Source organism: Perca fluviatilis, unplaced genomic scaffold, assembly GCF_010015445.1.
Source record: "Perca fluviatilis unplaced genomic scaffold, GENO_Pfluv_1.0 PFLUV_unplaced_scaf_25, whole genome shotgun sequence".
Classification (NCBI taxonomy): domain Eukaryota; kingdom Metazoa; phylum Chordata; class Actinopteri; order Perciformes; family Percidae; genus Perca; species Perca fluviatilis.
In genome coordinates this window covers 8,213-35,000 of record NW_024375669.1, presented here as the reverse complement: position 1 = coordinate 35,000, position 26,788 = coordinate 8,213, and the positions used below count along the sequence as shown (strand labels likewise).

At 44.0% G+C, this 26,788-nt stretch overlaps 1 protein-coding gene across 1 annotated transcript; it reads right to left on the bottom strand.

Moving 5' to 3' along the window:
* Window positions 1–810: 810 nt before the first annotated feature.
* Window positions 811–26,065, bottom strand: LOC120555193. The gene is made up of 12 exons (XM_039793875.1): window positions 25,692–26,065; window positions 24,127–24,337; window positions 15,651–16,077; window positions 14,886–15,116; window positions 11,436–11,768; window positions 7,554–7,996; window positions 7,109–7,201; window positions 6,477–6,569; window positions 6,258–6,350; window positions 5,963–6,072; window positions 4,314–4,811; window positions 811–2,375 (listed from the first exon to the last, which is right to left on the bottom strand). The coding sequence occupies exons 1-12, from the start codon at window positions 25,975–25,977 to the stop codon at window positions 1,024–1,026; spliced, it is 4,170 nt and encodes a 1,389-aa protein (XP_039649809.1). The 5' UTR covers window positions 25,978–26,065; the 3' UTR covers window positions 811–1,023.
* Window positions 26,066–26,788: the final 723 nt, after the last annotated feature.

The window sequence follows — 26,788 nt, the reverse complement described above, 5'->3', positions numbered from 1 at the left end:
TCACTCCCACACTAAGAGTAATATCACCCCACATAAGAGTAATATCACTCCCACACTAAGAGTAATATCCTCCACGCTAAGAGTAATATCCTCCCACGCTAAGAGTAATATCACTCCCACGCTAAGAGTAATATCCTCCCACACTAAGAGTAATATCACTCCCACGCTAAGAGTAATATCCTCCCACACTAAGAGTAATATCACTCCCACGCTAAGAGTAATATCCTCCCACACTAAGAGTAATATCACTCCCACGCTAAGAGTAATATCACTCCCACGCTAAGAGTAATATCCTCCCACGCTAAGAGTAATATCACTCCCACACTAAGAGTAATATCACTCCCACACTAAGAGTAATATCACTCCCACACTAAGAGTAATATCACTCCCACACTAAGAGTAATATCACTCCCACACTAGGAGTAATATCTCTGCGTGTGAAATTATATAATTAATAATTCGAGATCAGTGACTCGAGTCTCTCGGTGTGTTCTGAGGCACCTTTCGGACCTGGGGGAGACTGATCAGTCCGACTGGCTTTACTGCTGATGGTCGGCCATCTGGGGGGGGGGTCTCAGACTATACTCATATTGCACTATTCCTTCCCTCTCTTTGATTGTTACTGTATATTTTATGTAAATTCTATTGTATTGTTATACTGCATACTTAACAGTATTTTCTTATATTTAGACAGACAGACAGAGAGACAGACAGAAAGACAGACAGACAGAGAGTCAGACAGAGAGAGACAGAGAGAGTCAGACAGAGAGAGAGAGAGGGAGAGACACAGAGAGAGACAGACAGAGAGACAGAGAGACAGAAAGACAGAAAGAGAGACAGACAGACAGAGAGTCAGACAGAGAGAGAGAGAGAGAGACAGACAGACAGACAGACAGACAGAGAGACAGACAGACAGAGAGACAGAGAGAGGGGATCTACGGTGTTTAAATTACGTGATATAAGACATTTTTAATGTGCAAACAAAGTGTTTTTTAGAAGGAATATTCAAACACCTTTTCTTAGTCACGATGCGTCCAAAGCTTCCACTTCCTGTTGCGTGTCCGAAGCTTCCACTTCCTGTGTTGTGTCCGAAGCTTCCACTTCCTGTAGTGAGTCTGAAGGAGAGCCTGCGTCCTCCGCGGCGTTGGCGTCGCCAGCGTGCAGCTTCATGTGTCTCTTGAGGTGTCCGGTGACGGTGAAGCGCTTGCTGCAGACCGAGCAGCTGAAGGGCTTCTCTCCCGTGTGGACCCTCATGTGGATCTTCAGGCTGCCTTTCTGCGCGCAGCTCTTCCCGCACACGTTGCAGCTGAACGGCTTCTCGCCCGTGTGGACCCTCATGTGCTTGGTCAGGTCGCCCTTCTCGGCGCAGCACTTCCCGCAGAAGGGACAGCTGAAGGGTTTCTCGCCCGTGTGGACCCTCATGTGCTTCTTGAGGTCGGTCTTCTGGGCGCAGCCTTTCCCGCAGACCGAGCAGCTGAAGGGTTTCTCCCCCGTGTGGTACTTGATGTGTCGGCTCAGGTGCTCCTTGACGTGGAAGCTCTTGCTGCACAGCGAGCAGCTGAAAGGTTTCTCGCCCGTGTGGATCCTCATGTGCCGCGTCATGTTGCCCCGGCCGCTGAAGTTCTTCCCGCAGAACAGGCAGCTGTACGGCTGCTCGCCGGTGTGGCAGCGCATGTGCGCCGTGAGCGAGCCGCTGTCTTTGAAGGACTTGTCGCAGCCGGTGCAGGGAAAGGGCCGCTCGCCCGTGTGGTCTCGGATGTGTCGGTTCAGGTTTCCCTTCAGGCTGAACCTCTTGCCGCAGTACGAGCAGGGAAACGGGCGCTCCTTGGCCGGAGAACCGGCGTCGCTCTCGGCAGCCTCGCCGTGTTTCTGAGCCGCCACCGACGCTAAACCTGAGCTAGCTTCGTTAGCCGGAGACCAGTCGCTGTCGTCCGTCTCCGAAGAGTCTCCGGTCTGGTCTTCAGTCTCTGGTTGTAAGAGTGGATGTGAGTTCCTGGCTGTTTCTGGCCCTCCACAGTCCTCTCCATCAGCTTCTGTTTCCATGTGTTGAGTTTGTCTCTGATGAAGCTGCGAGGACTGAGCTTCCTCTTCATCATCTTCACTCTTCACAGGGACAGGAGTGAATGGGAACTTGGTGATATCAGCCTCCTCCAGCCCTTGAAGCAGCTCTCCCTCCTGACTGCTCCACAGTTCCTCCTGTTCCTCTTTAATGTGTGGGAGGGGCTCTGGCTCCTGCTGGTCCACACTGGAGCTACACTCCTGCTGCTCCTCTTTAATGTGTGGGAGGGGCTCTGGATCCTGCTGGTCCACACTGGAGCTACACTCCTGCTGCTCAGGGGGAACCTCTTCTTTAACCACCGACAGCTGCTCAACATCTGCAGGAAACAGAGAATAGTCAGTGTTATGTGTAGTGTGTTATGTGTAGTGTGTGTGTCCCATGTTCACCTGTAGGGGTGAAGTTGATTACCTGTTGATTGACTGTAACACATACTGGAGAATAAGCAGACAATAAACAAGCATGCTGGTCATCACGGACGACATAAGATAGACTTCAGTTTGTCTCACACTGAGACACTAAACTACACAAAGAGTAACTTCAGTATTCCCATCCTGGACGCTCTGTCTCCATGTCTGAGTGTCTGATGGGACAACAAACTGTGAAACTGGTCCAGTATTAAACCAGAACCAAGCTGTAATGTAACCCTACAGGACTAATGTTCAGCAGCAGTTAGAGTCCACCAACCCACCAGACTCCATGTAAATAATCAGGACTTTTATCATCGTAAAACACACTTCATTCAAAGTGGACAGAAACTATAAACAACTATCAAAAGCCATCTTGGTTCATCTTTCCACTGTTCCAATAATCACCTCTCTGGTTTGGTTGAAATAAACCCTTAATTCACCCATTTACATGTGGAGATATGCTGGCTCTATACACGCTAAAAGTCCTGATTATTTACATGGAGTCTGGTGGAGATATGCTGGCTCTATACACGCTAAAAGTCCTGATTATTTACATGGAGTCTGGTGGAGATATGCTGGATCTATACACGCTAAAAGTACTGATTATTTAGATGGTGTCTGGTGGAGATATGCTGGCTCTATACACGCTAAAGGTCCTGATTATTTACATGGAGTCTGGTTCTATACACGCTAAAAGTCCTGATTATTTACATGGAGTCTGGTGGAGATATGCTGGCTCTATACACGCTAAAAGTCCTGATTATTTACATGGAGTCTGGTGGTAATATGCTGGCTCTATACACGCTAAAAGTCCTGATTATTTACATGGAGTCTGGTGGAGATATGCTGGCTCTATACACGCTAAAAGTCCTGATTATTTACATGGAGTCTGGTGGTAATATGCTGGCTCTATACACGCTTAAAAAAGTCCTGATTATTTACATGGAGTCTGGTGGAGATATGCTGGCTCTATAGCGCCGCTAAAAGTCCTGATTATTTACATGGAGTCTGGTGGAGATATGCTGGCTCTATACACGCTAAAAGTCCTGATTATTTACATGGAGTCTGGTGGTAATATGCTGGCTCTATACACGCTAAAAGTCCTGATTATTTACATGGAGTCTGGTGGAGATATGCTGGCTCTATACACGCTAAAGGTCCTGATTATTTACATGGAGTCTGGTGGAGATATGCTGGCTCTATACACGCTAAAAGTCCTGATTATTTACATGGAGTCTGGTGGTAATATGCTGGCTCTATACACGCTAAAAGTCCTGATTATTTACATAAAGAAAAAAAAAAAAAAAAAAAAGAAGAAGAAGGAAAAAAAAAAAAGAAAAAAAAAAAAAAAAAAAAAATAAAAAAGGAGAGAAAAAAAAGAAAAAAAAAAAAAAAAAAAAAAAAAAAAAAATTTGAAAAAAAATGGCCGCTCTATACACGCTAAATGATTATTTACATGGAGTCTGGTGGAGATATGCTGGCTCTATACACGCTAAAAGTCCTGATTATTTACATGGAGTCTGGTGGAGATATGCTGGCTCCAGACACGCTAAAAGTCCTGATTATTTACATGGAGTCTGGTGGAGTTTGGTGATGGTGATTTCGGGGCTGTTTCATGTTAAACTAAAAGGATCTTACTCTTTAACTAAAAGGTCTATCTCTGTAGGGATCCATCCCATAATGTTGTCAGACTCTTAGAATAATAATGTGAGTCTGTCAGCAGCAACAACAGAACTTTTAGTGACTCTAACTGCTGCTGAACATTAGTCCTGTAGGGTTACATTACAGCTCGGTTCTTGTTTACATTAGCTCGTGTTAGCATTAGCATGTTGTCCCCCGGTACTGACCCGCTCTGTGCAGTCGGACCTCCGGCTCCAGCACGGCCTCGAGCAGCCTCCTCTGGCGGGAGATCTCCTGCTCGGAGCGCTCAGCTCTGTCTTCGTACCCCGCCACGGTCTCCTCCAGCAGGGCGATGATCTCCTCCGCGGCCGCCGAGAGCCGCTCGGTGAGCAGCGCTCTCAGCCGCGGTCTTTCTTCTTCTGCTGCTGCTGCTTCTTCTTCTTCTGCTGCTCCTTTCTCCATCCGCAGCAGAAAGTCTTCGGCGGCCGCGAGGATCCGCTCGTGGACCGTCACCCGCAGCAGCTGCACACACGCGCGCATCTCGCTGCTTTTTTCTGCGGACAAAGAGAGCCGGAGAGGCGGCAGCGGACACATCCAGGGCCCGCGGAGGGACACACGGAGAGGAGAGGCCGCAGCGGACACATCCGGGGCCCGCGGAGGGACACACGGACAATAGTAGTCGTGAACCCGGCGAACGGCGCCGCCCTGCTGGTCCGGAGGGAGAACTACAGCCGACTTACTGTTTTTAATTTCTTTATTTTAACTCAATCAGTCTCAATGTTTTTAAAGTTAAACATGGTCTCCGTGAGCTTTAAATTAAATAAACTGAAATAACAGACAGCAACAACACCAGTGAAGTGCCTTAAAGCAGTAATAATAATAGTAATAATAATAATAAAATAATAATATAATAATACAAATAATATAATATAACATAATATAATTATATATTATAATAAAATAATACAAATATATAATAAAATTATATAATAATACTAATAATATAATAAAATAATTATAATATAATAATAATAAAATACTAATATAATAATAATATATCATAATAAAATACTAATATAATAATAATACTAATAATATAATAAAATAATAGTAATAATAATAAAATAATAAAATAATAAAATAATATTATAATATAATAATACTAATATATAATATAATAATACTAATAATATAATAAAATAAAAATATAATAATAATAAAAATATATAATAATAATAATAATATATCATAATAAAATACTAATATAATAATACTAATATAATAAAATAATAATATATCATAATAAAATAATATATAACAAAATAATAATAAAATAATACCAATATATAATAATATAATAAAATAATAATAATATAATAATATAATAGTCTGTGTGTGTGTGTGTGTGTGAGTCCAAGAAGGACGGAGACAGAGAGAAGTCAGAGCCGTGAGTTTTAATCACAAACACAATTAACAACAACCGTTATTATTATTATTATTATTATTATTAATATTAATAATTCATCTGCAGTTTTGGAAGATTTCAACTTTAATAAATGTGTCCTGAAGTCAACGAGAATGTTAATGTTCCTGACCCAGTCTATGTACCGGTGTCTGAACTAATAATAATACTACTACTATTACTAATAATGATAATAATAATAATAACGTTACAGTCGTTTCAGTAGATCAGCTGTTTGCTAACGTTGTGATGTCATTCTTCATCAGCTGTTAGAAGATGATTTATTGTCTACTTTGGTTTTTGTTAAAGAAGGAAAATAAATCTCAATAAATCAAAATCAAAACCCAAAGAATCCAAAGTGAGCCCTGGTCCCAGCGCTGCTCTGCCCTACGAAGGCAAAACACCTGAACTCACCACAGTGAGCCCTGGTCCCAGCGCTGCTCTGCCCTACGAAGGCTAAACACCTGAACTCACCACAGTGAGCCCTGGTCCCAGCGCTGCTCTGCCCTACGAAGGCTAAACACCTGAACTCACCACAGTGGGAAACTGAGAAAAATTACTTTAAAGTTATCTTAATGTCCTGACAATTGAGTCATATGTATAATATTGTAATTTTCACATTTTGTAGTGTATACCTGTATCAATCTATCTACAAAACTCAAATGCAATGGAGTCACAGCTGGATGGAGTCACAGCTGGATGGAGTCACAGCTGGATGGAGTCACAGCTGGATGAGTCAGAGCTGGCTGAGTCACAGCTGGATGAGTCAGAGCTGGATGAGTCAGAGCTGGATGAGTCACAGCTGGATGGAGTCACAGCTGGATGGAGTCACAGCTGGATGGAGTCACAGCTGGATGGAGTCACAGCTGGATGGAGTCAGAGCTGGATGGAGTCACAGCTGGATGGAGTCACAGCTGGATGGAGTCACAGCTGGATGGAGTCACAGCTGGATGAGTCAGAGCTGGATGAGTCACAGCTGGATGAGTCAGAGCTGGATGAGTCAGAGCTGGATGAGTCACAGCTGGATGGAGTCACAGCTGGATGGAGTCACAGCTGGATGGAGTCACAGCTGGATGAGTCAGAGCTGGATGAGTCACAGCTGGATGGAGTCACAGCTGGATGGAGTCACAGCTGGATGAGTCACAGCTGGATGGAGTCACAGCTGGATGAGTCAGAGCTGGATGGAATCACAGCTGGATGAGTCACAGCTGGATGGAGTCACAGCTGGTTGAGTCACAGCTGGATGAGTCACAGCTGGATGAGTCACAGCTGATGAGTCAGAGCAGGATGAGTCAGAGCAGGATGGAGTCACAGCTGGATGGAGTCACAGCTGGATGAGTCACAGCTGGATGAGTCAGAGCAGGATGAATCAGAGCAGGATGGAGTCACAGCTGGATGAGTCAGAGCAGGATGGAGTCAGAGCTGGATGGAGTCACAGCTGGATGAGTCAGAGCAGGATGGAGTCAGAGCAGGATGAATCAGAGCAGGATGGAGTCAGAGCTGGATGAGTCAGAGCTGGATGGAGTCACAGCTGGATGAGTCACAGCTGGATGGAGTCACAGCAGGATGGAGTCAGAGCTGGATGAGTCACAGCTGGATGAGTCACAGCTGGATGAGTCACAGCTGGATGAGTCACAGCTGGATGAGTCACAGCTGGATGAGTCACAGCCCGGATGGAGTCACAGCTGGATGGAGTCACAGCTGGATGAGTCACAGCTGGATGAGTCACAGCTGGATGGAGTCAGAGCTGGATGGAGTCAGAGCTGGATGAGTCACAGCTGGATGGAGTCAGAGCTGGATGAGTCAGAGCTGGATGGAGTCACAGCTGGATGAGTCACAGCTGGTTGAGTCACAGCTGGATGGAGTCACAGCTGGATGAGTCACAGCCCGGATGAGTCAGAGCTGGATGGAGTCACAGCAGGATGAGTCACAGCCCGGATGAGTCAGAGCTGGATGGAGTCACAGCAGGATGAGTCACAGCTGGATGAGTCACAGCTGGTTGAGTCAGAGCTGGATGAAGTCTCCGTCCTGACGTTTGAGGCTCTGCGGTAGCGGCGCTGCCTCCGCGGCGTCCTCCGGCTGCACGGCGCCGGCGGTTGCCGCGCCGGTTGCCGCGCCGGTTGCCACGGCGACCATGGCGTGCACCTTCATGTGCGAGTCCAGCGAGCGTTTCTCCTGGTAGCTCTTGGCGCAGACGCGGCACGCGTACGGCTTCTCGCCGCTGTGCGTCAGCAGGTGTCTCTTCAGGTCGATCTTCTGCACGAAGCCCTTGCTGCAGAGCGGGCAGCCGAACGCCTTCTCCTTCTTGTGGAAGCGCTCGTGCGTCTCCAGCGAGATCTTCTGGCGGAAGGTCTTCCCGCAGAGGCTGCACACGAACGGCTTCTCGCCCGTGTGGATCCGCGTGTGCGAGTCCAGGTTCCCGATCTGCCGGAAGCGTTTACCGCACACCTGCAACGAGTCAGCGTCAGCTCAGGGTCCACTCAGAGGACATGACATACAGCATACCTTAAAGAGAGGCTGTCTGTCTGACCTGTCTCTCTGGCTGTTTACCTGTCTGTCTGACCTGTCTCTCTGGCTGTCGCTCTGTCTGTCTGACCTGTCTCTCTGGCTGTTGCTCTGCCTGTCTAACCTGTCTCTCTGGCTGTTGCTCTGCCTGTCTAACCTGTCTCTCTGGCTGTTGCTCTGCCTGTCTGACCTGTCTCTCTGGCTGTTGCTCTGCCTGTCTGACCTGTCTCTCTGGCTGTTGCTCTGCCTGTCTGACCTGTCTCTCTGGCTGTTGCTCTGCCTGTCTAACCTGTCTCTCTGGCTGTTGCTCTGCCTGTCTGACCTGTCTCTCTGGCTGTTGCTCTGCCTGTCTAACCTGTCTCTCTGGCAGTTGCTCTGCCTGTCTGACCTGTCTCTCTGGCTGTTGCTCTGCCTGTCTAACCTGTCTCTCTGGCTGTTGCTCTGCCTGTCTAACCTGTCTCTGTCTGTCTGACCTGTCTCTCTGTCTGTCGCTCTGTCTGTCTGACCTGTCTCTCTGTCTGTCTGACCTGTCTCTCTGTCTGTCGCTCTGTCTGTCTGACCTGTCTCTCTGGCTGTTTACCTGTCTGTCTGACCTGTCTCTCTGGCTGTCGCTCTGTCTGTCTGACCTGTCTCTCTGGCTGTTGCTCTGCCTGTCTAACCTGTCTCTCTGGCTGTTGCTCTGCCTGTCTAACCTGTCTCTCTGTCTGTCTGACCTGTCTCTCTGTCTGTCTGACCTGTCTCTCTGTCTGTCGCTCTGTCTGTCTGACCTGTCTCTCTGGCTGTTTACCTGTCTGTCTGACCTGTCTCTCTGGCTGTCGCTCTGTCTGTCTGACCTGTCTCTCTGGCTGTTTACCTGTCTGTCTGACCTGTCTCTCTGGCTGTCGCTCTGCCTGTCTAACCTGTCTCTCTGGCTGTTGCTCTGCCTGTCTAACCTGTCTCTCTGGCTGTTGCTCTGCCTGTCTGACCTGTCTCTCTGGCTGTTGCTCTGCCTGTCTAACCTGTCTCTCTGGCTGTTGCTCTGCCTGTCTAACCTGTCTCTCTGTCTGTCTGACCTGTCTCTCTGTCTGTCGCTCTTATTGTCTGTCCTGTCTGCCTGTCTAACCTGTCTCTCTGGCTGTTGCTCTGCCTGTCTGACCTGTCTCTCTGGCTGTTGCTCTGCCTGTCTAACCTGTCTCTCTGGCTGTTGCTCTGCCTGTCTAACCTGTCTCTCTGTCTGTCTGACCTGTCTCTCTGTCTGTCGCTCTGTCTGTCTGACCTGTCTCTCTGCCTGTCTAACCTGTCTCTCTGGCTGTTTATCCGTCTGCATATCTGTCTCTCCAACCTGTCTGTCTGTCTGTCTGTGTGTCTGTCTATTTCACCTGTCTCTGTCTCCTGAGATTAACTGGTGGACCCTGTCTGTCTCCTGAGATTAACTGGAGGACCCTGTCTGTCTCTGTCTCCTGAGATTAACTGGAGGACCCTGTCTGTCTCTGTCTCCTGAGATTAACTGGTGGACCCTGTCTGTCTCTGTCTCCTGAGATTAACTGGTGGACCCTGTCTGTCTCTGTCTCCTGAGATAAACTGGTGGACCCTGTCTGTCTCCTGAGATTAACTGGTGGACCCTGTCTGTCTCTGTCTCCTGAGATTAACTGGTGGACCCTGTCTGTCTCTGTCTCCTGAGATAAACTGGTGGACCCTGTCTGTCTCTGTCTCCTGAGATTAACTGGAGGACCCTGTCTGTCTCTGTCTCCTGAGATTAACTGGTGGACCCTGTCTGTCTGTCTCCTGAGATAAACTGGTGGACCCTGTCTGTCTCTGTCTCCTGAGATAAACTGGTGGACCCTGTCTGTCTGTCTCCTGAGATAAACTGGTGGACCCTGTCTGTCTCTGTCTCCTGAGATAAACTGGTGGACCCTGTCTGTCTGTCTCCTGAGCTAAACTGGAGGACCCTGTCTGTCTCTGTCTCCTGAGATTAACTGGTGGACCCTGTCTGTCTCTGTCTCCTGAGATTAACTGGTGGACCCTGTCTGTCTCCTGAGATAAACTGGTGGACCCTGTCTGTCTCTGTCTCCTGAGATTAACTGGAGGACCCTGTCTGTCTCTGTCTCCTGAGATTAACTGGAGGACCCTGTCTGTCTCTGTCTCCTGAGATTAACTGGAGGACCCTGTCTGTCTCTGTCTCCCGTGAATTAACTGGAGGACCCTGTCTGTCTCTGTCTCCTGAGATTAACTGGTGGACCCTGTCTCTCTGTCTCCTGAGCTAAACTGGTGGACCCGTCTGTCTCGTCTCCTGAGATAAACTGGTGGACCCTGTCTGTCTCTGTCTCCTGAGATTAACTGGAGGACCCTGTCTGTCTCTGTCTCCTGAGATTAACTGGTGGACCCTGTCTGTCTCTGTCTCCTGAGATTAACTGGTGGACCCTGTCTGTCTCTGTCTCCTGAGATAAACTGGTGGACCCTGTCTGTCTGTCTCCTGAGATTAACTGGAGGACCCTGTCTGTCTCTGTCTCCTGAGATTAACTGGTGGACCCTGTCTGTCTCTGTCTCCTGAGCTAAACTGGTGGACCCTGTCTGTCTCTGTCTCCTGAGATTAACTGGTGGACCCTGTCTGTCTGTCTCCTGAGATTAACTGGAGGACCCTGTCTGTCTCTGTCTCCTGAGATAAACTGGTGGACCCTGTCTGTCTCTGTCTCCTGAGATAAACTGGTGGACCCTGTCTGTCTGTCTCCTGAGATTAACTGGTGGACCCTGTCTGTCTCTGTCTCCTGAGATTAACTGGAGGACCCTGTCTGTCTCTGTCTCCTGAGATAAACTGGTGGACCCTGTCTGTCTGTCTCCTGAGCTAAACTGGAGGACCCTGTCTGTCTCTGTCTCCTGAGATAAACTGGTGGACCCTGTCTGTCTCCTGAGCTAAACTGGAGGACCCTGTCTGTCTCTGTCTCCTGAGATTAACTGGAGGACCCTGTCTGTCTCTGTCTCCTGAGATTAACTGGTGGACCCTGTCTGTCTCCTGAGATTAACTGGAGGACCCTGTCTGTCTCTGTCTCCTGAGATTAACTGGTGGACCCTGTCTGTCTGTCTCCTGAGATTAACTGGTGGACCCTGTCTGTCTCCTGAGATTAACTGGTGGACCCTGTCTGTCTGTCTCTATAAGGCTGTATTACAGTAAAGTGATGTCATGTTCTGACCTCACCAGACTGTTATAACTGGTCTATTATTGACCTTTATCCTCTCAGTCTTTAGATCCTCATTACTGGTGATTATTGATCTATAATCTCATTGTGTGAATATGTTGTGAAAGCACCGACAGTCAACACTACGATAATATCGTTGCAGTATCGATATCGAGGTATTTGGTCATAAGTATCGTGATATTTGATATTGTGCATATGGCGCGGCCCACCCGACAGGCGTAGGGTTTCTCCCCCGTGTGGATCCTCTTGTGCACGTCCAGGTGCTGGCTCATGGTGAACTTCTTGCCGCAGACGTCGCAGTCGTAGATGCGCGGCTTCCCCCCCGTGTGGCTCTTGATGTGTCTCTTCAGCACCGTGTTCTCCACGAACGTCTTGCCGCAGAACTCGCAGATGTACGGCCGCTCGCCGGCGTGCAGCTTCCGGTGTCTCTCCAGAGAGCCCTTCCTGGGGAAGTCCTTCCCGCAGTCGGAGCAGCGGAAGGGTTTCTCGCCGCTGTGCGTCCTCATGTGGACCGCCATGTCCCGCACGCTGAGGCCGCAGACCTGTAGAGAAGGTTTCCTCGTTAGCAGTGTGTCAAAAAACACAAGATGAAACGAATAAAGACTATTTGAGAATTAAACCTACGCTAAAGGTCCTGATTATTTACATGGAGTCTGGTGGAGATATGCTGGCTCTATACACGCTAAAAGTCCTGATTATTTACATGGAGTCTGGTGGAGATATGCTGGCTCTATACACGCTAAAAGTCCTGATTATTTACATGGAGTCTGGTGGAGATATGCTGGCTCTATACACGCTAAAAGTCCTGATTATTTACATGGAGTCTGGTGGAGATATGCTGGCTCTATACACGCTAAAAGTCCTGATTATTTACATGGAGTCTGGTGGAGATATGCTGGCTCTATACACGCTAAAGTCCTGATTATTTACATGGAGTCTGGTGGAGATATGCTGGCTCTATACACGCTAAAAGTCCTGATTATTTACATGGAGTCTGGTGGAGATATGCTGGCTCTATACACACTAAAAGTCCTGATTATTTACATGGAGTCTGGTGGAGATATGCTGGCTCTATACACGCTAAAATTACTGATTATTTACATGGAGTGGTGGAAATATGCTGGCTCTATACACGCTAAAAGTCCTGATTATTTACATGGAGTCTGGTGGAGATATGCTGGCTCTATACACACTAAAAGTCCTGATTATTTACATGGAGTCTGGTGGAGACACGCTAAAAGTCCATACATACCCTTCTCATCTCTTATTGGGACTTTATCTTATTCACTGTAACCCCCAGAGTTAGACTAGTCCATACATACCCTTCTCATCTTCCGACAGAAGAATAAAGTACTTGGGCGGAGTGATATGCTGCAGCAAGCCTGTCTGAGAATATAGTTCCCAGTTTGTTTACTGTTAGACGATGGCTGTGTGTCATGTGACCTTGTTATTTGTACACGCTGTGACTCTACAAATCACAACATGCAGATAGGAACATGTTGGCGTTATTTTGTCACTTATTCGGAGCAGTAGGCTAGTTGGAACCAGTTACCTGCAGGATCTGTGCTAAGCTAAGCTAATGCTGGGGGCGTCAGACAGCGTTACAGCACGCACTGACATGAGAAGGGTCTGTATGGACTAGTCTAACTCTGGAGGTATAATGAATAAGATAAAGTCCCAATAAGAGATGAGAAGGGTCTGTATGGACTAGTCTAACTCTGGGGGTTACAGTGAATAAGATAAAGTCCCAATAAGAGATGAGAAGGGTCTGTATGGACTAGTCTAACTCTGGGGGGTACAGTGAATAAGATAAAGTCCCAATAAGAGATGAGAAGGGTATGTATGGACTAGTCTAACTCTGGGGTACAGTGAATAAGATAAAGTCCCAATAAGAGATGAGAAGGGTATGGATGGACTAGTCTAACTCTGGGGGTACAGTGAATAAGATAAAGTCCCAATAAGAGATGAGAAGGGTATGTATGGACTAGTCTAACTCTGGGGGTACAGTGAATAAGATAAAGTCCCAATAAGAGATGAGAAGGGTATGTATGGACTAGTCTAACTCTGGGGGGTACAGTGGAATAAGATAAAGTCCCAATAAGAGATGAGAAGGGTCTGTATGGACTAGTCTAACTCTGGGGGTACAGTGAATAAGATAAAGTCCCAATAAGAGATGAGAAGGGTTGTATGGAATAGTCTAACTCTGGGGGGTACAGTGAATAAGATAAAGTCCCAATAAGAGATGAGAAGGGTCTGTATGGACTAGTCTAACTCTGGGGGTACAGTGAATAAGATAAAGTCCCAATAAGAGATGAGAAGGGTATGTATGGACTAGTCTAACTCTGGAGGTTACAGTGAATAAGATAAAGTCCCAATAAGAGATGAGAAGGGTCTGTATGGACTAGTCTAACTCTGGGGGGTACAGTGAATAAGATAAAGTCCCAATAAGAGATGAGAAGGGTCTGTATGGACTAGTCTAACTCTGGGGGGTACAGTGAATAAGATAAAGTCCCAATAAGAGATGAGAAGGGTCTGTATGGACTAGTCTAACTCTGGGGGTACAGTGAATAAGATAAAGTCCCAATAAGAGATGAGAAGGGTCTGTATGGACTAGTCTAACTCTGGGGGGTACAGTGAATAAGATAAAGTCCCAATAAGAGATGAGAAGGGTATGTATGGACTAGTCTAACTCTGGGGGTACAGTGAATAAGATAAAGTCCCAATAAGAGATGAGAAGGGTCTGTATGGACTAGTCTAACTCTGGGGGTACAGTGAATAAGATAAAGTCCCAATAAGAGATGAGAAGGGTCTGTATGGACTAGTCTAACTCTGGGGGTACAGTGAATAAGATAAAGTCCCAATAAGAGATGAGAAGGGGTCTGTATGGACTAGTCTAACTCTGGGGGTACAGTGAATAAGATAAAGTCCCAATAAGAGATGAGAAGGGTATGTATGGACTAGTCTAACTCTGGAGGTTACAGTGAATAAGATAAAGTCCCAATAAGAGATGAGAAGGGTCTGTATGGACTAGTCTAACTCTGGGGGTACAGTGAATAAGATAAAGTCCCAATAAGAGATGAGAAGGGTATGTATGGACTAGTCTAACTCTGGGGGGTACAGTGAATAAGATAAAGTCCCAATAAGAGATGAGAAGGGTCTGTATGGACTAGTCTAACTCTGGGGGGTACAGTGAATAAGATAAAGTCCCAATAAGAGATGAGAAGGGTCTGTATGGACTAGTCTAACTCTGGGGGTACAGTGAATAAGATAAAGTCCCAATAAGAGATGAGAAGGGTCTGTATGGACTAGTCTAACTCTGGGGGTACAGTGAATAAGATAAAGTCCCAATAAGAGATGAGAAGGGTATGTATGGACTAGTCTAACTCTGGGGGTACAGTGAATAAGATAAAGTCCCAATAAGAGATGAGAAGGGTCTGTATGGACTAGTCTAACTCTGGGGGGTACAGTGAATAAGATAAAGTCCCAATAAGAGATGAGAAGGGTATGTATGGACTAGTCTAACTCTGGGGGTACAGTGAATAAGATAAAGTCCCAATAAGTCGGCATGTTCCTTTAAGTCTAACAACATGTAGGAAAATAAAGGAATCAAGTAGAACATGAAAAACAATCGTGATAAAATCAGCGTTGCCGTTACAGACCTCGCAGACGCCGCGGCCCGGTTCTTCTCGGTGGCTCTGGATGTGCAGCTGCAGGTCGGCCGAGGACTCGGCGCGCTCGCCGCAGACGCCGCAGCAGCGCGACTCGGGGTCGTTCAGGTGCGTCTCGGCGTGCCGCACGAAGTTCCCTCGGTTGTGGAAGGCGTTCCCGCAGACGCCGCAGCGGTGAGACGGCGTCGGACTCGACTTCCTGCGTCTGCTGGAACCCGGAGTCTGCTCGGGACAGGAGAGACTTTCAGTAGTCGCCAAAATCGTGGTGCATTCAAAGTTACTGTTCAGTTACTTTGTCTCAGCCTGAAGAATGTTAGGGTACCGAAAACGCTCTCGCCTGCCTCGTGGTGCATTCAAAGTTATTGTAAAATACTAAGGATGCTCCGATTATCGGCCGATAAAGGCTGTAAATAGATTGATCGTTCACCGATCGTTATCGGGCGATAAACGCTGTAAATAGATTGATCGTTCACCGATCGTTACCGGGCGATAACGCTGTAAATAGATTGATCGTTCACCGATCGTTATCGGGCGATAAACGCTGTAAATAGATTGATCGTTCACCGATCGTTACCGGGCGATAAACTATATCTATCTATATAGATAGATAGATATAAATATGACATACAGTACCAGTCAGACATGCTTTCTCATTCACTGGACATGATTATTTTTATTGTTGTTGTTGTTGTTGTTGTTGTTGTTATTCACACACACACACACACACAGAAACATCACGTTTCCGTGGAAACCGACCTTGCCGTCCGGCTGGTGGCTGCGTGCGTGGCGCCGCAACTCGGCGCTCTTGCCGAAAGCTTCCCCGCAGACGCCGCAGCTGAAGGGCTTCTGGGCGCCGTGCGTCCCGGTGGTGTGCGTCCCGGTGGCGTGCGTCCCGGTGGCGTGCGTCCTGGCGTGCGTGGCCATGTTGCCCTTCTGGCTGAAGCCTTTCCCACAGACGGCGCAGGTGAAGGGCTTCTCGCCGGTGTGCCGGCGCCGGTGCGTGTCCCGGGCCCGGAGGGACGGGAACTTCTTGCCGCAGACGTCGCAGGTTCGGCCGCGGTCGCGGTGCGTCTGCAGGTGAAGCCGCAGGGCGCCAACGGTCTCCAGACGCTCGCCGCACACACCACACACGCAGGACGCCTCCGACAGGTGCTTCTCCGCGTGCTTCATCAGGAAACCCTCCCTGTGAAGGAGAACCAGAACCAGAATCAGAACCAGAACCACAACCAGAATCAGAATCAGAATCACAACCAGAATCAGAATCAGAATCACAACCAGAATCAGAATCAGAATCACAACCAGAATCAGAATCAGAATCAGAATCAGGATCAGGATCAGAAAAGGTTTTATTTTAAGTACGTGTTTTAACACAAACAAGGAATGTGTCTTGGTGTTCACTAAATATCTTCACACTGAGATTATAGATCAATAATCACCAGTAATGAGGATCTAATGTCTGAGAGGGTAAAGGTGAATAATAGACCAGATACAGTCTGGTGAGGTCAGAACATGACATCACTTTACTGTAATACAGCTTTTAACACCAGAAGACACTTATGTTATATTACCATATCCAAAATCTGAGACGATATCTGGTCTCATATCAAGATATATCGATATATCAGCTAGTGCTGCTCCTTCTTAGTGGATCAGTGGACTAATCGGTGGTTCTGGTCTTAGTCAACTTAGATCTCTTTAGTCCATTAGTCAGGTCTGATGCTGTTTTCATGCTGAATGACTTATTACCAAGAACCGTACGAGCTCATCTCTGGTAAACACAAGAATTAAAGTGGTGCTTTAACACGACTCTTAGTGGAGAAACTCAGATTTACATCAACTCATCCATTACATGAACTCATCCATTACATGAACTCATCCATTACATGAACTCATCCATTACATGAACTCATCCATTACATAAACTCATCCATTACATCAACTCATCCATTACATGAACTCATCCATTACATCAACTCATCCATTACATGAACTCATCCATTACATGAACTCATCCATTACATAAACTCATCCATTACATGAACTCATCCATTACATGAACTCATCCATTACATCAACTAATCCATTACATCAACTAATCCATTACATCAACTCATCCATTACATGAACTCATCCATTACATGAACTCATCCATTACATGAACTCATCCATTACATGAACTCATCCATTACATCAACTAATCCATTACATCAACTCATCCATTACATCAACTCATCCATTACATCAACTCATCCATTACATCAACTAATCCATTACATCAACTAATCCATTACATCAACTCACCCATTACATCAACTCACTTATTACATCAACTAATCCATTACATGAACTCATCCATTACATCAACTCATCCATTACATCAACTCATCCATTACATCAACTAATCCATTACATCAACTAATCCATTACATCAACTAATCCATTACATCAACTAATCCATTACATCAACTCATCCATTACATCAACTAATCCATTACATCAACTAATCCATTACATCAACTCATCCATTACATCAACTAATCCATTACAGCAACTAATCCATTACATCAACTCACCTATTACAGCAACTAATCCATTACAGCAACTAATCCATTACATCAACTCACCTATTACAGCAACTAATCCATTACAGCAACTAATCCATTACATCAACTCACCCATTACATCAACTCACCCATTACATCAACTCATCCATTACATCAACTCATCCATTACATCAACTCATCCATTACATCAACTCATCCATTACATCAACTCATCCATTACATCAACTCATCCATTACATCAACTCATCCATTACATCAACTCACTTATTACATCAACTCATCCATTACATCAACTCATCCATTACATCAACTCATCCATTACATCAACTCATCCATTACATCAACTCACTTATTACATCAACTCATCCATTACATCAACTCATCCATTACATCAACTCATCCATTACATCAACTCATCCATTACATCAACTCATCCATTACATCAACTCACTTATTACATCAACTAATCCATTACAGCAACTAATCCATTACATCAACTAATCCATTACATCAACTAATCCATTACATCAACTAATCCATTACATCAACTAATCCATTACATCAACTAATCCATTACATCAACTAATCCATTACAGCAACTAATCCATTACATCAACTCATCCATTACATCAACTCATCCATTACATCAACTCACTTATTACATCAACTAATCCATTACATCAACTAATCCATTACATCAACTAATCCATTACATCAACTCATCCATTACATCAACTCATCCATTACATCAACTCATCCATTACATCAACTCATCCATTACATCAACTCATCCATTACATCAACTCACCCATTACATCAACTCATCTTACATCAACTAATCCATTACAGCAACTAATCCATTACATCAACTAATCCATTACATCAACTCACCCATTACATCAACTAATCCATTACAGCAACTAATCCATTACATCAACTAATCCATTACATCAACTCACCCATTACATCAACTAATCCATTACAGCAACTAATCCATTACATCAACTCACCTATTACAGCAACTAATCCATTACATCAACTCATCCATTACATCAACTCATCCATTACAGCAACTCACCCATTACATCAACTAATCCATTACATCAACTCATCCATTACAGCAACTCACCCATTACATCAACTAATCCATTACATCAACTCATCATAATTATCCATTACATCACTACCCATTACCACTATTTATATAATTACAATCATCCATTACATCAACTCCATTACATCATAATCCATTACTCTTAATCCATTATCAACAACTAATCCATTACAACTAATCCATTACATCAACTCATCCATTACATCAACTCATCCATTACATCAACTCATCCATTACATCAACTCATCCATTACATCAACTCATCCATTACATCAACTCATCCATTACATCAACTAATCCATTACATCAACTCATCCATTACATCAACTCATCCATTACATCAACTCACCCATTACATCAACTCATCCATTACATCAACTAATCCATTACATCAACTCATCCATTACATCAACTCATCCATTACATCAACTCATCCATTACATCAACTCATCCATTACATCAACTAACCCATTACATCAACTCACTTATTACATCAACTAATCCATTACATAAACTAATCCATTACATCAACTAATCCATTACATCAACTAATCCATTACATCAACTCATCCATTACATCAACTCACCCATTACATCAACTCACCCATTACATCAACTCACTTATTACATCAACTCACTTATTACATCAACTAATCCATTACATCAACTAATCCATTACATCAACTAATCCATTACATCAACTAATCCATTACATCAACTAATCCATTACATCAACTCATCCATTACATCAACTCACCCATTACATCAACTCACTTATTACATCAACTAATCCATTACATCAACTAATCCATTACATAAACTAATCCATTACATCAACTCACTTATTACATCAACTAATCCATTACATAAACTAATCCATTACATCAACTAATCCATTACATCAACTAATCCATTACATCAACTAATCCATTACATCAACTCATCCATTACATCAACTCATCCATTACATCAACTCATCCATTACATCAACTCATCCATTACATCAACTCACCCATTACATCAACTCACTTATTACATCAACTAATCCATTACATCAACTCATCCATTACATCAACTCATCCATTACATCAACTAATCCATTACATCAACTCACTTATTACATCAACTAATCCATTACATCAACTAATCCATTACATCAACTAATCCATTACATCAACTAATCCATTACATCAACTAATCCATTACATCAACTAATCCATTACATAAACTAATCCATTACATAAACTAATCCATTACATAAACTAATCCATTACATCAACTCATCCATTACATCAACTCACCCATTACATCAACTAATCCATTACATCAACTAATCCATTACATCAACTCATCCATTACAGCAACTCATCCATTACATCAACTCATCCATTACATCAACTAATCCATTACATCAACTAATCCATTACAGCAACTAATCCATTACATCAACTCATCCATTACAGCAACTAATCCATTACATCAACTAATCCATTACATAGCTAATCCATTATAACTAATCCATTACATACTATCGTTAATCAACTAATCCATTACATCTCATTACACAACTAATCCATTACATCAACCAATCCATTACATCAACTCATCCATTACAGCACATCCATTACATCAACTCATCCATTACACAATCATACATCAACTAATCCATTACAGCAACTAATCCATTACATCAACTCATCCATTACAGCAACTAATCCATTACAGCAACTAATCCATTACATCAACTCATCCATTACAACTCATCCATTACAGAAACTAATCCATTACATCAACTCATCCATTACATCAACTCATCCATTACATCAACTAATCCATTACATCAACTCACCTATTACAGCAACTAATCCATTACAGCAACTAATCCATTACATCAACTCATCCATTACATCAACTAATCCATTACATCAACTCATCCATTACATCAACTAATCCATTACATCAACTCATCCATTACAGCAACTCATCCATTACATCAACTAATCCATTACATCAACTCATCCATTACATCAACTCATCCATTACAGCAACTAATCCATTACATCAACTCACCTATTACAGCAACTAATCCATTACAGCAACTAATCCATTACATCAACTCACCTATTACAGCAACTAATCCATTACAGCAACTAATCCATTACATCAACTCACCCATTACATCAACTAATCCATTACAGCAACTAATCCATTACATCAACTAATCCATTACATCAACTCATCCATTACATCAACTAATCCATTACATCAACTCATCCATTACATCAACTAATCCATTACATCAACTCATCCATTACATCAACTAATCCATTACATCAACTCATCCATTACATCAACTCATCCATTACATCAACTAATCCATTACATCAACTCATCCATTACATCAACTCATCCATTACATCAACTCATCCATTACATCAACTCATCCATTACATCAACTAATCCATTACATCAACTCATCCATTACATCAACTAATCCATTACATCAACTCATCCATTACATCAACTAATCCATTACAGCAACTAATCCATTACAGCAACTAATCCATTACATCAACTCATCCATTACATCAACTAATCCATTACATCAACTCATCCATTACATCAACTCATCCATTACATTAACTAATCCATTACAGCAACTAATCCATTACATCAACTAATCCATTACATCAACTCACCCATTACATCAACTAATCCATTACAGCAACTAATCCATTACATCAACTCACCTATTACAGCAACTAATCCATTACAGCAACTAATCCATTACATCAACTCATCCATTACATCAACTCATCCATTACAGCAACTCACCCATTACATCAACTAATCCATTACATCAACTAATCCATTACATCAACTAATCCATTACATCAACTCATCCATTACATCAACTCATCCATTACATCAACTCATCCATTACATCAACTCACCTATACAGCAACCCACATTTACAGCAACTAATCCATTACATCAACTCATCCATTACATCAACTAATCCATTACATCAACTAATCCATTACATCAACTAATCCATTACAGCAATCCATTACATCAACTCATCCATCCAACACTCATCCATTACATCAACTCATCCATTACATCAACTCATCCATTACATCAACTAATCCATTACATCAACTAATCCATTACATCAACTAATCCATTACAGCAACTAATCCATTACATCAACTCATCCTTACATCAATCATCTACAAACTAATCCATTACATCAACTAATCCATTACATCAACTATCCTTACACAACTATCCATTACATCAACTCATCCATTACATCAACTAATCCATTACATCAACTAATCCATTACAGCAACTAATCCATTACATCAACTCATCCATTACATCAACTCATCCATTACATCAACTCATCCATTACATCAACTAATCCATTACATCAACTAATCCATTACAGCAACTAATCCATTACATCAACTAATCCATTACATCAACTCATCCATTACATCAACTCATCCATTACATCAACTAATCCATTACATCAACTAATCCATTACATCAACTAATCCATTACATCAACTCATCCATTACATCAACTCATCCATTACATCAACTCATCCATTACATCAACTCATCCATTACATCAACTCATCCATTACATCAACTAATCCATTACATCAACTAATCCATTACATCAACTAATCCATTACATCAACTAATCCATTACATCAACTAATCCATTACAGCAACTAATCCATTACATCAACTCATCCATTACATCAACTAATCCATTACATCAACTAATCCATTACATCAACTAATCCATTACGCAACTAATCCATTACAGAACTATCCATTACATCAACTCATCCATTACATCAACTCATCCATTACATCAACTAATCCATTACAGCAACTAATCCATTACATCAACTAATCCATTACATCAACTCATCCATTACATCAACTCATCCATTACATCAACTAATCCATTACATCAACTCATCCATTACATCAACTAATCCATTACATCAACTAATCCATTACATCAACTAATCCATTACATCAACTCATCCATTACATCAACTCATCCATTACATCAACTCATCCATTACATCAACTCATCCATTACATCAACTAATCCATTACATCAACTAATCCATTACATCAACTAATCCATTACATCAACTAATCCATTACATCAACTAATCCATTACATCAACTCATCCATTACATCAACTCATCCATTACATCAACTAATCCATTACATCAACTAATCCATTACATCAACTAATCCATTACATCAACTAATCCATTACATCAACTCATCCATTACATCAACTCATCCATTACATCAACTCATCCATTACATCAACTAATCCATTACATCAACTAATCCATTACATCAACTCACCCATTACATCAACTCACCCATTACATCAACTCATCCATTACATCAACTAATCCATTACATCAACTCATCCATTACATCAACTCATCCATTACATCAACTAATCCATTACAGCAACTAATCCATTACATCAACTAATCCATTACATCAACTCATCCATTACATCAACTCATCCATTACATCAACTCATCCATTACATCAACTAATCCATTACATCAACTCATCCATTACATCAACTCATCCATTACATCAACTAATCCATTACATCAACTAATCCATTACATCAACTAATCCATTACAGCAACTAATCCATTACATCAACTAATCCATTACAGCAACTAATCCATTACATGAACTCATCCATTACATCAACTAATCCATTACATCAACTCATCCATTACATCAACTCATCCATTACATCAACTAATCCATTACAGCAACTAATCCATTACATCAACTAATCCATTACATCAACTAATCCATTACAGCAACTAATCCATTACATCAACTCATCCATTACATCAACTAATCCATTACATCAACTCATCCATTACATCAACTCATCCATTACAGCAACTAATCCATTACATCAACTCATCCATTACATCAACTAATCCATTACATCAACTAATCCATTACATCAACTCATCCATTACATCAACTCATCCATTACAGCAACTAATCCATTACATCAACTCATCCATTACATCAACTCATCCATTACAGCAACTAATCCATTACATCAACTCATCCATTACATCAACTAATCCATTACATCAACTCATCCATTACATCAACTCATCCATTACATCAACTCATCCATTACATCAACTCATCCATTACAGCAACTAATCCATTACATGAACTCTGGTCCAGACTCTGGTCCAGACTCTGGTTTGGACTGTGAGGGGTGAAAGCCCCCTTCTTGGTTCCTAGTGTTAGGAGGTTTTGTGTTAGAGGGGAGCCGGGTCCAGCCAGCTCAGGCCAGACCTGGACCCAGCAGACGGTTTGGGTCTCTGCTCTCAGCGTTGTCCTGGGAACCCTGGACCTTAGAGACAGTCTACGGCTTCCTGGGGACCCCTCAGAGACCAGAACTCATGTGAACCGGACTCTGAACTGGACCTGAGAGAACTGGTTCTTCCTCACCTGTCGAAGGTCTTCCCGCACACTCTGCAGCTGTGAGGGGCTGCTGCCTCCTCTTCCTCCTCCTCCTCCTCTTCCTCCTCCTCTTCCTCGCCCCCCAGGGGGTCCAGGGGGTCCAGGGGGTCCAGAGACTCGGCCCGGCGGTCCGGTTCAGAAACATCCGGTCTGCAGGAGGCGCCGGGCGGAGTCTGGACGCCCACCGACAGACACAACTCTGAAAACACAGAAACTCAATTAATCAATTATTAGATTCATTATTTACATTATATATTATTGTTAGTAAACACACACACACACACACAGGTACATACACACACACACACACACACACACACACACACACACACACACACACACACACACACACACACACACACACGGACATCACACACACACACACACACACACACACAGGGACATACACACAACAGACAGACAGACACACACACACACAAACACACACAGGGATGTACACACACACACACACACACACACACACACACACACACACACAGACAGACAGACACACACACACACAGGGACATACACACACAGAGACACACACACACACAGGGACATACACACACAGGGACATACACACACAGGGACATACACACACACACACACACACACACACACAGGGCATACACACACACAGAGACACACACACAGGACACACACACACACACACACACAGGGCATCACACACACACACCAGGGACATACACACACACCTCGCGGACACACACACACACACACAGGGACACACACACACACAGGGACACACACACACACACACACACACACACAGGGACACAGGGACACACACACACAGACACACACACACAGAGACACACACACACATAGACACACAGGGACACACACACACAGACACACACACACACACACACACACACACACAGGGACACACACACACACAGGGACACAGACACACACACACACAGACACACACACACACAGACACACACACACACACACACACACAGGGACATACACACACACACACACAGACACACACACACACACATAGACACACACACAAACACACAGGGACATACACACACACACACACAGGGACATACACACACACACACACACACATAGACACACACACACACAGACACACACACACATAGACACACACACAGAGAGACACACACACACACACACATAGACGCACACACAGGGACATACACACACACACACACACACACACACACACACACACACACACACACACATAGACACACACACACACACACACACACACACACATGACACACACACACAGAGAGACACACACACACACACAATAGACACACACAGGGACATACACACACACACACACACACACACACACACACACACACACACACACACACACAGACACACATAGACACACACACACACAGACACACACACACAGACACACACACACACATAGACACACACACACAGACACACACACAGAGAGAGAACCCCCGGGTGCAGCGGGTAAATGTGTGTTCATGTCCCCGGTGTTGAGACCCTGTTCCCCGGGTACGAACCTGCGGCTGCAGCGGACCGCTCCGGTGCTTTCTCTGCCGGTCTGGAGGCTCTGAACGCGGCCCAGATGCTCTCCACGGCCGCGGTGATGAGCTCCGTCAGTAGCCGCTTTAGGTGCTCCTCCTCCGGCTCTCCGGGCTCCGTCAGCAGCCGCTTTAGGTGCTCCTCCTCCGGCTCTCCGGGCTCCGTGAGCAGCCGGAAGATTTCCTCCGCGGCAACCGACAGCTGCTCGGCGATGGCCGCGCGCAGGCTCCGGTTCTCGGCGCTCTGCGACCGTTTTTTAGACATTTTAACGGTATTGATTACCGAACAAAGAGCAAAATGTAAACACTGCGCGAACGCTTCCGGGTTCCCCCAACCCAGCGTCGTTGCGTCAGCGGGAACGTGGCTCCAAGGCGGTTGATGACTCGTCTCTGATTGGCTATCGCTAAAGATTAGCCTGAGCCAATCAGAGGCAGAGTAGGGCGGGACATTCCTCCGCTACGGACCATCCGGGTCATAATTAGAGTTTTAAACACAGAATATGTTGCTTTGTTCGTGAATTAGCATTTTTTTTTATGTAGAACTTGTCAATAAGTACATTAATAAGAAAGAAAGTATTCATTCATCTATTTACACTTTCATTTATTTTATTTTTTTGTACTATTTTTCACCATTATTAATTCTTATTTTAATTTTCCTTAAATTCTTTTTATTTTTTGTCCAACTGTATATGAATGACCTTAACTGTCTACTGTGTAATATGTAATGGTTTGAATGGGGAGGATATGGGTGGTTAGGGTGTGAAGGAGAGCTTTGTCTGTCTGTCTGTCTAACAGCTAGCTAGTCTGTCTGTCTAACAGCTAGCTAGACTGTCTGTCTGTCTGTCTGTCTGTCTGTCTGTCTAACAGCTAGCTAGACTATCTGTCTGTCTGTCTGTCTGTCTGTCTGTCTAACAGCTAGCTAGACTATCTGTCTGTCTGTCTGTCTGTCTGTCTAACTACTTCTGAGCGTCCACATGTTCCACCAGAACCAGTTCCTTCCTGAGACTATTTAGCAGAGGCACCGTGGCTCCGTCCGGAGCTTAGCCCCGCCCACGACGATTCTGATTGGTTTAGAG

Bases quoted from the DNA above. Each gene is read 5' to 3' on its own strand.
- LOC120555193 (XM_039793875.1), bottom strand. From the start codon at position 25,977: ATGTCTAAAAAACGGTCGCAGAGCGCCGAGAACCGGAGCCTGCGCGCG. The intron at 6,570-7,108 runs GTGACTCCATCC...GACTCCATCCAG, and splicing joins AGCTCTGACTCCATCCTGCT to CTGTGACTCATCCAGCTCTG. The intron at 4,812-5,962 runs GTGAGTTCAGGT...AGTCGGCTGTAG, and splicing joins TGGGACCAGGGCTCACTGTG to TTCTCCCTCCGGACCAGCAG.